Genomic DNA, 14511 nt, shown 5'->3' on the forward strand with positions numbered 1-14511 from the left:
CTCCCTTTATCCTAGAACACTAGTTCTACTCCATAACACGGAGGAAAGAATCCAAAGACATAAGAATTAAAAGCATTCGAACTCAAATTAGAAGAAGAAAGGGGAAGAAGCTTATCTGATGCGTTGAGTGGTCTTCAGATACAATCCTTACTCCTGGAGTTGATGAGATGATGAAAATAACTTTAGATCATTGAATGGAGGGTGGAGAAGGTGTAGATCACAACCAAGATGGATCTTCCAAAGGGAGAACCTTCCTCCCCTTGGAAAGGGGAAGGAACCCCTTTAAATAGTGTTGGGCACGGGCCTCGCACAGCTCGTGCCACGACTGTGTGGCATCCACACAGCCAGCTTATGATTGGCCTCTGGTCAGGTAGCACAGCCGTGTAAATCCACATGGCTATAGTCTTCTTGTCCTCTGGAAATCTCACATGGCCGTGTGGATCCACACAGCCATGCTATTCTTACTCTCTGGAGACCTCACACGACCATGTGAATCCACACGGTCAAGCCTATCTCCTTATCTATTTCATGGCACGATCGTGTGAGATCACATGGCCTGGGTCCTCTCCACCTCCAGTAAGTGGCACGTGTGGATTCCACAAGGCCAAACACCTTTGCCTTCGTTTGTTCTCCGAATCATATGTGAGCGTCATTTTTGGTCCAAAATTGTACCCTGTCAATAGAAAAACACATAAAGAGCATATATCCGACAAAGAAGAGTAATTATATTGAAAATATGATAAGAGGTGTAAAAATGCATAGATCAAGCACAAATTAAGTACATGAATGTGCACCAAAATATTCAGAAAAGTATATATAATTTATCTATATCAAACATATATGTTGATGTATGTCATGATATGCCATGATTGTATTGATGCATATGTAGTTTAATTGTAATTAGGTCCTTTTAATATATCTACCAAAGTTTGATACTCACTTTTACCTAGATCAATTGTAGACATATTTACCAAAGCAAAATGACTCAATTTATCATGATAGAGTGCGATATGACAATTGTAATGTTCAACTATTAAACTTTGGGTGTGCCTTAACTATGTTACCTCAATTAAATTGAGAACTTAAAAGCATATCCCACATGTTGGGTGAATGAACAAATTTATATTGTTCATCTAGCTATGCAAGAGTTACATTTGATGTAATTGGTATAAGTTGCCTACCTACATTATACGAGTCTTGAGTGATTAGCCAAAGTTAATTCAAGATGAGGTATAATATGAATTTTGTCCCACATGAATGTTATCACTATTGGATTTGGAGCTAGTAGTGTGGGTAAACTTTGGTTGCCCACATCCATGACTTACTCCTACTAAGCTTTATAATTTAGTGGGAGAATTATTTAATTAAAGCTCTAATTAAATGATTTGAATATGATATTTATTTCTGTATTTTATTGTTGTACATCACCATGTTATCAAATATGTTAAATACACTCTTTTTGTGATCTGTCCTTGATATAGACAAGCTCAATGGAGTTAATTTCTTGGAGTGGTACAAAAACTTGAGAATAGTTCTCAACAAAGAAAGAAAATTGTACGTCCTAGAGCATCCCATTCTTGAAACACCCCCACTACTGCCACTAGAGCTGACAAGAATGCTTATAAGAAATATCAAGATGATGCATTAGATGTGTCATGTCATATGCTTGCCACCATGAACTTTGAGCTTCAAAAGTAACATGAGAATATGGATGCTTATGATATGATTGAACATCTTAGACAACTATATCAAGGACATGCAAGACATGAGAGATTTGAGATCTCTAAGGTTCTATTTCAATGCAAGATGCAAGAAGAAAGCCCCATGGGACTATATATATTCAAAATGATTGGGTATGTAGAGAACCTACAAAGATTGAGATTTCTATTGTGCCAAGAATTGACTACTGACCTTATTCTGTAATTGTTGCCAGAATGCTATAGTCAGTTCATCATGAACTATAATATGAATGAACTTGATAAATCATTGCTTGATATGTTAAGAATGTTGAGAACTGCTGAACTTAACCTTAAGAAGGAAAAATCTAGTAATGTACTGATGGTGCAAAAGGACAAAGCAAATGATAGCCTAAAGGTAAGGGTAAGACCCAAGCCAAATGGAAGACCCAAACTCGTGCACTGAAACCAAAAGGCGGGATACCTAAGGAAGGAACCTACTTCCATTATGGTGAGACAGGACACTGGAAGAGGAATTATAAATCATATCTGTAGGAAGTTAAAAAGAAAATAAATGAGACTTCTACCTTAGGTATATTTGCTATAGAAGTCACTTTATCTATCTTGTCTTCTTGGGTATTAGATACCGGTTGTACATCTTATATTTGTACTAATATGTAGGGCCTTCAAAAGACTAGATCATTGATGAAGGGTGAAATGGACCTACGAGTAGGCAATGGTGCAAGAGTTGCTACTGTCGCTGTAGGAATATATTTCTTATCTTTGCCCATTGGGCTTATTTTAGAACTAGGAAAGTGTTGTTATGTGTCTTCTTTAACCAAGAACATTATTTCTATTTCTTGTTTAGATAAGAAAGGTTTTTCATTTGTAATAAAGGACAAATGTTGTTCTGTTTATTTAAATGACATGTTCTATTGTAGTGTACTTTTTATGAATGGATTCTATATTCTAGACTTTAAAAACCCAATCTATAACATAAATACCAAATGGGTCAAATATAATGATTTGAGTCAAATATATCTCTAATATTGTTGCTTGAGTCACATAAATGAGAATCGTATTTCACAACTCCATAAGGATGAATTTTTGAACTCATTTGATTTTGAATCATATGAGGTATGCAAATTTTGTCTACAAGGCAAGATGATGAAGACTTCATTTAGTGGATACAACGAAAGAGATAATGACTTGTTAGGACTTATATATACTGATGTATGCAGCCCTTTTAGAATAGTAGTTAGCTAATTGATAAAGGAGACTATCAATACTTTATTACTTTTACTGATGATGTCAGTAGATATGGCTATGTGTATCTGATGAGACATGAGTCAGAATCCTTTGAAAAATTCAAAGACTTTAAGAATGAAATATAAAACCAACTTGGTAAGTGTATTAAGATGCTTTGATCAGATCAAGGTGAGGAATACCTTAGTCAAGAGTTTCATGACTATCTCATTGAGTTTGGGATCATATCTCAACTTACTCCACCTGGAACACCATAGTGGAATAGTATATCAGAAAGGAGAAACTATACGTTATTACATATGGTACGATCGATGATGAATCAAATAGATCTTCCTATTTTCTTCTAGGGACATGCTCTAGAGACGACTACTTTCACACTTAACCACATTTCATCTAAGATTGTCATAAAGACACTATATACGATATGGATAGAAAAGAGTCCCAGGATGTCTTTCATGAAGATTTGGGGTTGTAAGACTTACGTTTGACGATAAGTCTCAAATAAACTAGGACCCAAATTGGACAAGTGTTATTTTGTATGATATCCCAAGGAAACAAAGAAATATTACTTTTTATAATCCCAAACAAGGGAAAATGTTTGTTGCTAGAAATGATGTCTTTCTAGAAATGAAATTTATTTCTAGAAAAACTAGTGGGAGTAAAGTCGATCTTGAAGAAATTCAAGATACACAAACTAGCACCAAAACTTTGATGAAAATTGAACATGTACCACAAAATATTGAGGATCATGATTTTGTTACACCATAAGAAGTTGTGGAGCAACAACCTTTTCAAGTAGAATAAGCTCAATGCAGATCTGATAAGATTCGTCGTCAACCTAAGAGATATCGTTTCTCTTATCTGACCATGGCAATGTAGTGCTTGTTGGTCTCAACGAACCTACATATTATTAGGAAGCTGTACAGGTCCTAGATTCTGAGAAATGGCTAGAGGCCATGAGATCCGAAATAGAATTTATGTGCACTAACCAAGTATGGACTTTGGTTGATCCACCTGAAGGGATCAAACACATTGGATCTAAGTGGGTCTTCAAAGTAAAGATTGACATGGATGGTCTTATACACACCTATAAAGGTAGATTGATGGCTAAAGGATTCAAGCAGATTCATAGTATAGACTATAATGAAATCTTTTCACCAGTTGTGATGCTCAAGTCTATTCAGATCATGTTTGTTATTGTAGCTTACTATGATTATGAGATCTGACAGATAAATGTCAAAACTGCATTTCTTATTGGAAAACTACTCGAGGATGTGTACATGATACAACTTGAGAGTTTTATAGATCCAAAGCATACTGAAAAGGTATGTAAATTGCAAAGATCCATTTATGGATTAAAGCAACCTTCTAGAAGTTGGAATATTCGATTTGATGATGCAATCAAAGCATTTGGTTTCATCAAGAATGAAGATGAACCTTGTGTCTATAAGAGGGATAGTGGGAGTACAGTCAACTTTCCCATATTATATGTAGATGATATACTTCTCATTGGAAATGATATCCCTAGTACCCTTCAATCAATGCCAACTTAGCTTGGGAATTATTTTTCGATGAAAAACTTAGGTTAAGCAGTCTACATTTTAGGTATCAAGATATATAAAGATAGATCTAAAAGATTGCTTAGCCTAAGTTAGAGTACGTATATTGACAAGATGCTTAATCGTTTTGCCATACAAAATTCCAAAAGAAGAAAGGGACTGCATGAATCAGACTCCTTATGCATCTGCTATAGGGTCTATCATGTACATCATGCTTTGTACTCACTCTGATGTCTCGTATGCATTAAGCATGATGAGTAGATACAAGTCAGATCCAGGTGAAGGTCATTGGATAGTAGTCAAGAATATTCTTAAGTATTTGAGATGAACTCAAGATTATTTCTTGATCTTTGGAGGTGATGAGGAGCTTACTATAAAGGGTTACACTGATGCTAGCTTCCAAACTAACAAGGATGATTCTAGATTGTGGTCAGGGTATGTATTTTGCCTAAATAGTGGTGTTGTGAGCTGGAAGAGTTTAAAGCAAGACATAGTCACTGATTCTACAACAAATGTTGAGTATCTACCAAAAAATAGATGAAAAAATAATGAAAAAGATTACTCGAACGATAGTTCTACAAATTCAGAGCGGCCCCGCTCTGATACCAATTGTTGGATTGAAAGCGCTAGAGGGGTGAATAGTTCTCATCGCTTTTCTACACTTTTTGCATAAAACTATCAAGAGAATCGTGCAGCAGAAATAAGAAAGAAATACAAAGGAGAAAGAATACACAGGAACACAAACTTTTTACATGGTTCAGAGCCTATGACAACTCCTACTCCAAGACCTGCATATAAAAGTGTTTTCGTTAGATAATTACTAATGAATCAAGTAGTTACAAAAGCAATTCAAATTTAAGTACAAGTAATAGGAAAATAAAAGATACCGATGACTTATAAGAGAAGATTGTGAGTGTAGTCATCGCTGGAGCAGCGTTCGGGCATCATAGCGTCATTTTCTGAGAAGCACGCAAGAGAGAAACTTCTTGGAATTGATGTGTTGAAGGTGATGGGTGAACTCTTCTTTTATAGCCCCATCCGGGCACCTGGACACCTCACTAGGTGCCCCCATTGGGTTGACATGGTGTGCTCTCATTGAAGCTTCATCCGACAAACTGTATCCATCTCCGGGCACCCAGACCGATCTGGGCACCTAGACCATTGATGTGGGCCAGCCAACTGAAGCATGACATTGCTGTAAGATCGAAAGCGCTAGAGGGGATGAATAACACTCGTGACTTTTTCACATTTTCAAAAAACAGTCAGAGTAAAACGTAGCATAATAAATAAAAGAAAAATAAAAGCAATGTTAACACTTTTGGTTTTACTTGATTCAGAGCCTTTGATGACTTCTATACTAAGGCCCACGATCATTGATTGCTTTCATTGGACAATCACTAATAGCTCAAACAAGATTATAATTTGAAGTACAGTAACTATAAAATTTTAGTTACTGATAACAAGAGAATTAGAAGTTGTTCATCAATTTTCAGAGCAGCGTTTGGGCATTATTGATTCATTCCGAAGCAACGCGCAAGAGTGGAAGTTGTTCTGAATGATGTGTCTTTGAAGCTGTTGGTCGAACTTGTAAGTACCCCATGGTGGTTTTGATGTGATCAACCAAGTCAAGTTAGGTCCTGTTGTGATTTAATCATTGTGTCTAAGTGTGCAGGAATTTAGGAGCATAGGAGGTCAAGCGAAAGACGCAGCTAGCGAGAAGGACGACACGAGAGAGAGTTGACGAGCTCAGTGAGTTTGAGGGATGAGGTGCTGCGAAAGAGTATGGTGGCGAACGAAAAGGAGGCACACAACATTTTTGAGGGATGAGAAGCTAGAGCGGAACGTTGCTCGAGAAGGCCGAAAAATGGGTTCGGATGAGCCCTATTCCAGATGGTCGAAATCACTCAAGCGAGTGAAACTAGAACAGAAAACCCGAATAGAAAGTCAACTGGAAGTTAACTCTGCTCCGGGTGCTCGGAGCTAGTCTAGGTGCCCGGATCACCCGGGCCAGCCAGGGCGCCCGGGTGCACGCCCCGGTCGAGGGCTGGTTCAATCCAATCTAGGCGCCTGGATCTGGTCCAGGTGCTCGGATTAGAAAACTAATCTTTTGCCAATCTGTTGTGATCCGTTGTATCATGGATAAAATTTTATCCACCCTCAGGTGCCTGAAACTCTTCCAGGCACTCGAATCAACGCTATAAATATAGCCCTGATTTCAGTAGTTGAACAACAATACTTGTAAACGATTTTTCTTTTATTTAGTTTTGTAATTGAGTACTCTAGCTGCTGTAAGAGGCTTCTCCACTTGAAGGAGATTTATAGTGAGCTTTCAATATTTTGGATTAGTAATCCCCTGATTACAAACCAAATAAATCTCTGTGCCTCTTTTTTTTTGTTAATTAGTGTCTTAATCATTTGTACAAGTATTTATTTTAATCAAACTATAAATTTTGAGAAAGGTATTTTTTTGTTATTATGCCAGCCACCAAGGGACCAACAAGTGGTATCAGAGTAAGGGCGCTTCAGAAGGATTAACTGCCGATCGAAGCAAAATCAATGGCCAGACCAAGCCTCATCCCACCAAAGTTCGAGGGGGAGTTTGCACACTGGAAACGTCGAATGGAGGTATTCTTTAAAATTAACTTTGAAATTCTTTTAATAATTAAGTATGATTTTGTAGTTCCCAAAGATCAGCAAGGCATAGAGAAAGAAGAGTATTTTTGGATGAAGAAGGAGCAAAGTGATTTCATAGCCAACAGTAGAGTGGAATATCACTTATTAAGTATATTACCGCCTCAAGAAGTAAATCGCATCGAAAGCTACACATCGGGAAAAGACCTCTGGGAGAAGTTCCTGGAACTCCACGAAGGAACATCTAAAGCGAAGCTTGCATGACGTGACATTCTTTAGAACAAGATAATGAACATCCACCTAAAAAAATGTGAGAAGGTAGACAAACTACACACGAAGATCAAGGAGCTGATCACCGGACTGGTAAACCTCAGTAAAATGGTAACCAATCGGGACTCGGTATGCTAGCACTCAATGCTTTTCCCAGGACTCCAGAATGGACCTCGATAATCGACGCCCTACATCTCGAAGAACCTAGAGGTAAATACCCTAGAAGAACTATTTTCAACTTTAAAATTATATGAAACCAGATGTGCAGGTACGATAAAAGAATCAAGCCAGAATCTGACACTAAAAGCTACCAAAAAGGATGAACCCGAATCAGACTCAAATATGGAAGGAGACCAAGAAGCTTACATGGTAAGGAAATTTAGAAATTTTTTAGATATAACAAATTTAAAGAAATGCAGAACAAAAATATCCAAGAAATAGAAGAAAGGTTCAATGCTACCAGTGTCTAAAAGGACACATAAAGGAGGACTACCTGGAACTCAAAAAGGAAAAAGACAAGAGGCCCAAGTAAAACAAGCAAACAAATCTCAAGGCCACTTGGGACGAAAGCTCATCATCCGAGTCAGAAATAAAAGCATATGCCGAACTAACACTGATAGCTAACCAAGAAGAACAAAGCACCTTAGAAGCTAGCATCGATGAAGGAGGACCTACTTCAGACGAATACAGCAAAGCAAGGGGAGAATCAAGCTTCAGATCCGATATGGTGAGATATGCCTCTTACCACCCGATCAAATATATTTCGGCATTAAATCAATGACAAAATTAATGTGAAAATTAAAAACTAAAAAGGAAATTTTAGAAATAAAAAGAATCTTGGCAAAATCTTACTTGATAGAGGATCTTGAAAAATTAAAAATGCTAATTAAAAGGAATAAATAAAAAATTTAAAAAAATTCTGCATGCTCAAATATCAGATATTCTCAAGGATTAAATTAGTATTATATATTTCACAAGGGATAAATCAGAAAAGTAACAAAAATATATATTCCTAGGAAATACTTGATCAATTCAGTAAGAAGTAACTTATATTGGGTTCCGAAAACAAGCCTAGTTTACAATGTGTATATTTCTAATTTGTTTGCCTAATGTGATAAAATAAATTTCTTCGTATAATTTCTGTCAAAAAATAATTAGGTATTAATTTTTTTTTTCAAAAAATAGGATTTAATTTCCTATTTGTAGAAAAATTTTCAAATTTTTTTTTACCGTTGTATTTATGATTTGTTCTTCAAATATTATATTTTTTAAATTTAAAAATATTTTGAATAATTATTTTTACAAAATTTATTTTTAGTAAAAAACTTATAATATTATCTGCCCAACAAAATATTTTCAAAATTTTTTGATCATTATTTAATTTTTCGTAAATTATTTATCCAAATTCGCCGCCCACCAAGGAGTAGAAGAGGGGGATGCCGACCTTAGCAAGGAGGGGGTCGCCGGCCCTAGCAAGGAGAGGGGTCGCCGGCTCTTAGCAAGAGGAGGGGAGGGGCACCGACCCTAGGTGAGGAGGAAAGGGAGGGGCACCGACCACAAGGAGGAGAAGAGAGAAAATTAGGTTTTAGGAGCCACCACCTACACCTTTTTATAGGATTGTTGTTAGTTACAAAGAAAGAAAAATAACAGAATTTTGTTTAGAAAAAAATCTCCCTTTCTATAACCAAGTTAAACCAAACCAAGTTAAACTAATCCAAGTTAAACCAAGTCAAGTTAAAGATGGGTGGATGCGAGACTTTATATAGAGGTTACAACAGGGACCTAAAGGAGGAATTGGTTTATGCCTCCTGATGGGCTTGGACTTCCTGTGTTCAGTCCGAACACCCAACCCAAGTCTATCAATAATAACCGATACCACTAAAGAGTTATTATTGAACTACCACACCAATCCCATATTACAATATGGGCTCCTTCTTATCATGAGTGCGTTAAACTCCCTGTGTTTAAGATATTGTATGTCTGTTAATTAAATAAGTTACTGACAACTCAATTAAGTAACATCTAATTCTAAGAGTAGTACCACTCAACTTTATTATCATGCCGGACTAAGTCCACCTGCAGAGTTTACATGATAATCCTTATGAGCTCCTCAAGGGGACATCATCAGCCTAAATAATTAGGACACAGTTTCCTTCTATAATCAGCAACACACCATACAAATAATACTATCTCCCAACTCATCGGGTCTATTGATTTAACGAATAAATCTCATCCATTGATAAGTTAAAGAAATAAATACTAAGTATACGTGGTTGTTATTATATAGGAATTAAGAGGACGCACATCCATAATAACAGAGGTTCTGTTCTTTTATGCAGTCAGTATAAATCGAACAATCTCAAACGCTCCTGCTCAATACACACATAGTATATTAGTGTAATTTTATAGCCAAGATAGACTAATACCAAATTACACTACAACCATTCCAATGGTTTGCCCCAATCTATCTTGGTTGGGAGCTACTATTTATAATTTATAAAGAACCGATAACATGATCTTCTGTGTGGCACCACACACCATGTTATCTACAATATAAATTAAATGGACAACTGCATTGACATATATAGAAATATAAAATATAAATATTTGACCAAAGTGATTCTCATTTCAAAATAGATGTTCATACAAAAACTAGGCTTATAGTATACATCCCAACAATGTCCGTGTGCTCGGCCATAATGATTGACGATTTACACAGTTTTTTAGAAATTTGGATGGCGTCAATCACTATGAAAGGACGATCATTCTAGACTCGTCACCGCGTGCGTATGACTGGAGTGTTAGTTCGGCCGGGTGGGAACAAACTATCGAGACTTGTCATCGCGTGGAAGAGCAACCGAGTCCGGCCGAGCGGAGGAATACTTAGGCGAGCGGCTATTCCGCTTGGCTAAACAGATGGATCACTGAATATCCTTTTGGGAGATAGTACCGTTGACATAAAACATGATCAACAGGCGAATCATATGACGGAAGTTTCTACTATCTTGTCAGGGATATGAATGTTCTGTTAAGGTATGATGTCAGAAATATTTTCTTGATAGATCTTTTAATAGGACAAATGGGAGAACGTGCCCACGACTAATTGGAGAACGTGCCTATGTCTTGAGAAGTATGCACGTTGCCCACCATGACACTATATAAAGGGGGGGTCCATACACCGATAGAGATACGCACTATTTACTATTTACTCCTGTGTTTATTGTTGCTCTATTTACTCCAGACTCAGCATTGATATTTTTTTATTATAAAATAAAACAGAATCTACTCCTAATCAACATAATAATTGTATCTTCAATTTATCATCTCTATGATTTTTGGATAACATCAAAACAAGATGATTAGGTTAAGATAACATATATTATAATTTATCGGTTGTATTTTATTTTACCATGGGACGATAATACTAAATAGGGAGGTGAGTACATGTACTCCTTAAAATTTTGTTCTCCCTCACCGCCAACGTTGACAAACTCAACATCGCGCGTCAAATCAATTTCCAATTATTGTTTTCTCCCTTAGAGATAGATCAACAAGATTACTATCTTTGCTCCAACAAGATACCTATCCATTGTCTAGAAGAGCCCCTTTCCATGGCCATGGCCTTCAAAGCATCATGGCGCAGCTTCTCCACTCTACTTCTGCCGCTACTCCTCCTCCTCTCCCTCGCTGCTGTCACAACCACGGGGCAGCAGCAGCGGAGCCTAGAAGTTTGTCCTCCCTTCTCTTGCGGTCTGTTCCACAACATCAGCCACCCATTTCGTCGAACAACTGATCCGCCTCGGTGCGGGGATCGGAGGTACGAGCTCACCTGCGACGGCAACAAGTCCACCATCTCTATCGGCTCCACCCACTACTTGATCACTCAGCTATGGTACGAAAGCCGCTGGATCCGGTTGGTGGATCCGAACTTTGCAGGTGGAAGCTGTGGCCTCCCTTCCCAATCTTTGACGCCTTCCGATGATTATTCCAGCTTCGGCGTATTTTCTCCCGCGGGAAATGTTTGGGCAAGTTTCATGAACTGCACGAGAAGAAACGAGGGCCTGGCTTCGTATCGACCTGTTCCTTGCTTGAGCAACAACAACACTTTTGTCTACGTCTTCGTTGCCGATGGCGGGAATAGATTGTCATACCTTTATCCATCATGTCATTTTCTGTCGATGATTCCAGCGATAGATGCCGAATCCTCAACGAGGGATGCATTCCGCATTCTACATAAGGGATTTGATTTGCGATTCTATGAAGCGTCGAATGATTGGAAAAGAATAATCCGCCAATGTGCGATTGAATCCAAAAGGTAACCTTGTCATGCCGTTCTTTCCGAGTTGCTAATCACCCAATGACTGATAAAGCCATTCGTTCACACTTTGCTTTTCTCTTTTTGGTTGTTTTTCCCCTTTACTGACTAGATGATGTGCAAAAATATAAGTTTCAAATTACATGCAGCTATCTGACTGCTTTATTAAACTGATCTCATGCAGCTTGTTCTTTGATCTACTAAGAGGCAAGCACATGCTCTCCCAAGTTTACTTCCTCCCCTATAGTGAGATACATTTTGCATTTTGCATAGGAGACCACTACCAAAGGGCTTTCATTACTCAAATCACAATTGCAGTGGTGGTATTCATCCAGATTGTGCAGCTCTTAGCAGGTACACATTGATGTTCTTCTTGTTAATCCTCCCTCCAATCCGATCCGATCCTTGTATTTGAAAGTTACACTTGTTTTTCTTTTCTTTATGCAGTTTTCTTGATACTGGGCCGATTAGTCATAGCGCCCATGATAGTTTGGTTCTTGCTTGGTTACAAACTATGGAACAGGGGAGTCACAGTTGACCTTATAGAGAAGTTTCTTCGGCGCCAGCAAACACTGATGCCAACAAGATACGCCTACTCTGAACTCATAGCAATCACAAGGCATTTTAGAGAGAAGCTCGGCCAAGGTGGCTTCGGCTCAGTCTTCAAAGGGGAACTTCTAGGGGATCGTTTTGTTGCAGTTAAGATGTTAAGCAACTCCAAATGCAATGGCGATGACTTCATCAATGAAGTTTCTACATTAGGTAGGATTCATCATGTGAATGTCGTGCGGTTAGTTGGATATTGCTCAGACGGATCAAAGAGAGCTTTGATTTATGAGTATATGCCTAATGGCTCACTTGACAAGTACATTTTTGCTCCCAATGGAACTAATGGTCACTTTTTCACCTCAGAAAAACTCATTCAAATAGCAATTGGTATTGCACGGGGCATCGATTACTTACATCAAGGATGTGATATGCAGATTCTACACTTTGACATCAAGCCTCATAATATACTTATAGATCATAATTTCACTCCGAAGATCTCTGACTTTGGACTTGCAAAATTATATCCAAAAACCAATGCTCTAGTATCAGTTAGTGCTGCAAGGGGAACAATAGGCTATATTGCTCCGGAGTTGATATCTAGAAGCTTTGGAAAAATCTCTTTCAAATCAGATGTTTATAGTTTCGGAATGCTACTAATGGAAATGGCAGGAAGGCGAAGAAATGTGGATCCTCACGCAGGGAATTCAAGTCGAGTTTACTATCCATCATGGATATACGATAAGTTGACTCAACCAGATGAGGTTGAAGTTGTCAACAAGTTTGAGATACAAGACTTGGAGAAGAAATTGGCAATAGTTGGATTGTGGTGTATTCAATTGAGGCCTTCTGATAGGCCAACTATGTCTAGAGTGATTGAGATGTTAGAAGTTGATGATGTTGATTGCCTTCCAATTCCACCTAAGCCCTTCCTTTCATCAAGGAATTCATCTACGGATCCATCTTCAATACTAACAAAACATAGCTTTGATTCAATTTCTATTGAGTTATCATCTGTGGTTTCAGAGTGAGCAACTAGTCATTGTATGGATATGTTATTATTGTTATTTCTAGGTATTGATGTATTGTGAATTCTTAGATTTATTGCTTATAGGATGAGTTAGAAGTAGGAAGGGTAACCATGTATTGATGAATGGAATGTATTTATGAATCTAAAGATTTTCTAAAATTGATGACACTTCAAATGAAGAAGAGCCACTAGTATACTATCCATCACTTTTTTTATAAGTAAATTATGTTAAGAACTTAGTAAAATGTACAATCTAGGAGTTCAAATATCTAAACACATGCATTTGAATCTCTATGAATATCTTGTCAAGATTCAACACCTCTATCAAAATTATAATGATTCTTAGATTTCCAATGAGATATTTCATTACACAACATGGTAAAAGATTTTATTTTTTGCAATACACTCCGAGTCTGTAATCTCGCTTAATTTTGAAGACTCGTAACATCCATCTCACAGTGTCCATATCCTTTCCGATCCTACTAACTGAGCAATTGAAGAAGGGGCGTTTTTGAGTCCCATTATTTCCTTGACATAGAGGGCGTGTCTTACATGACACATAAGGAAGTCTATCCTTAATATGCAAACGTTTGTGAGCTAGTAGCCATATCACACAAAGTTATGCTTGGAGCATAATGCTCGACTTCTAAACCATTATAGTCCAAATTGATAGTTGATTCCTCAGTCAAAAGAAGTCATGCATTTGCAGTTAACTCAATCACAAGTGTTAGGGTTCTTCAACAAGATTGATAATTAAAAAAAAAAAACATGAAAACAAAATTAATGAATGGTATCCCAAATTCTCTTTCTTCCTTACTTTCTTGCTTGAAGTGCCTGGCACGACACGCAATCAACGTTGACTAAAGTCGTTGCCAACTACAAGACAACGTTGACTGACAATGAAACGTGATAGCCTGCAGATCAATTTCCAATTGTTGTAGATTTCCTTGAGATATATGAAGAAGGCATCTGTCAACAACAGCATCTGGACGGTCTCCGCGGTGACACTTATTGTATAAAAGGAAGATAACTTATAGGAGATTTTATCTCATGATGATAAAAAAAATGAATACGTTCGTTCTTAATATCCTTGTCAATTTATCTCAAAATCAATATAAAAGAGATAAATCATGAATGATTACTAATCTTTGAAATAATGACTAGCACATAAAGAAAATTTTACCTCAATTTTACCAAGATTTGAATTCCAGACCTCAT

General features: G+C 37.4%; 2 protein-coding genes across 2 annotated transcripts in view; both read left to right on the top strand.

Moving 5' to 3' along the window:
- Positions 1-14511, top strand: part of LOC122022632 (rust resistance kinase Lr10-like) — a gene marked incomplete in the record, with an annotated part of 142714 nt that overhangs the window by 75070 nt on the left and 53133 nt on the right.
- LOC122022635 (rust resistance kinase Lr10-like) lies at positions 10940-13376 on the top strand. Its single transcript, XM_042580675.1, has 3 exons — positions 10940-11717; positions 11902-12071; positions 12165-13376. Exons 1-3 carry the CDS (start codon positions 11014-11016, stop codon positions 13292-13294), a joined length of 2004 nt encoding a protein of 667 aa, XP_042436609.1. The 5' UTR covers positions 10940-11013; the 3' UTR covers positions 13295-13376.

The sequence above is a fragment of the Zingiber officinale genome, chromosome 9B, assembly GCF_018446385.1.
Source record: "Zingiber officinale cultivar Zhangliang chromosome 9B, Zo_v1.1, whole genome shotgun sequence".
NCBI classification, from domain to species: domain Eukaryota; kingdom Viridiplantae; phylum Streptophyta; class Magnoliopsida; order Zingiberales; family Zingiberaceae; genus Zingiber; species Zingiber officinale.

Coding starts and splice junctions, on each gene's coding strand:
- LOC122022635 (XM_042580675.1), top strand. CDS start 11,014: ATGGCCATGGCCTTCAAAGCATCATGGCGCAGCTTCTCCACTCTACTT. Junction 11,718..11,901: donor TGTGCGATTGAATCCAAAAG/GTAACCTTGTCA, acceptor GATCTCATGCAG/CTTGTTCTTTGATCTACTAA. Junction 12,072..12,164: donor GATTGTGCAGCTCTTAGCAG/GTACACATTGAT, acceptor TTCTTTATGCAG/TTTTCTTGATACTGGGCCGA.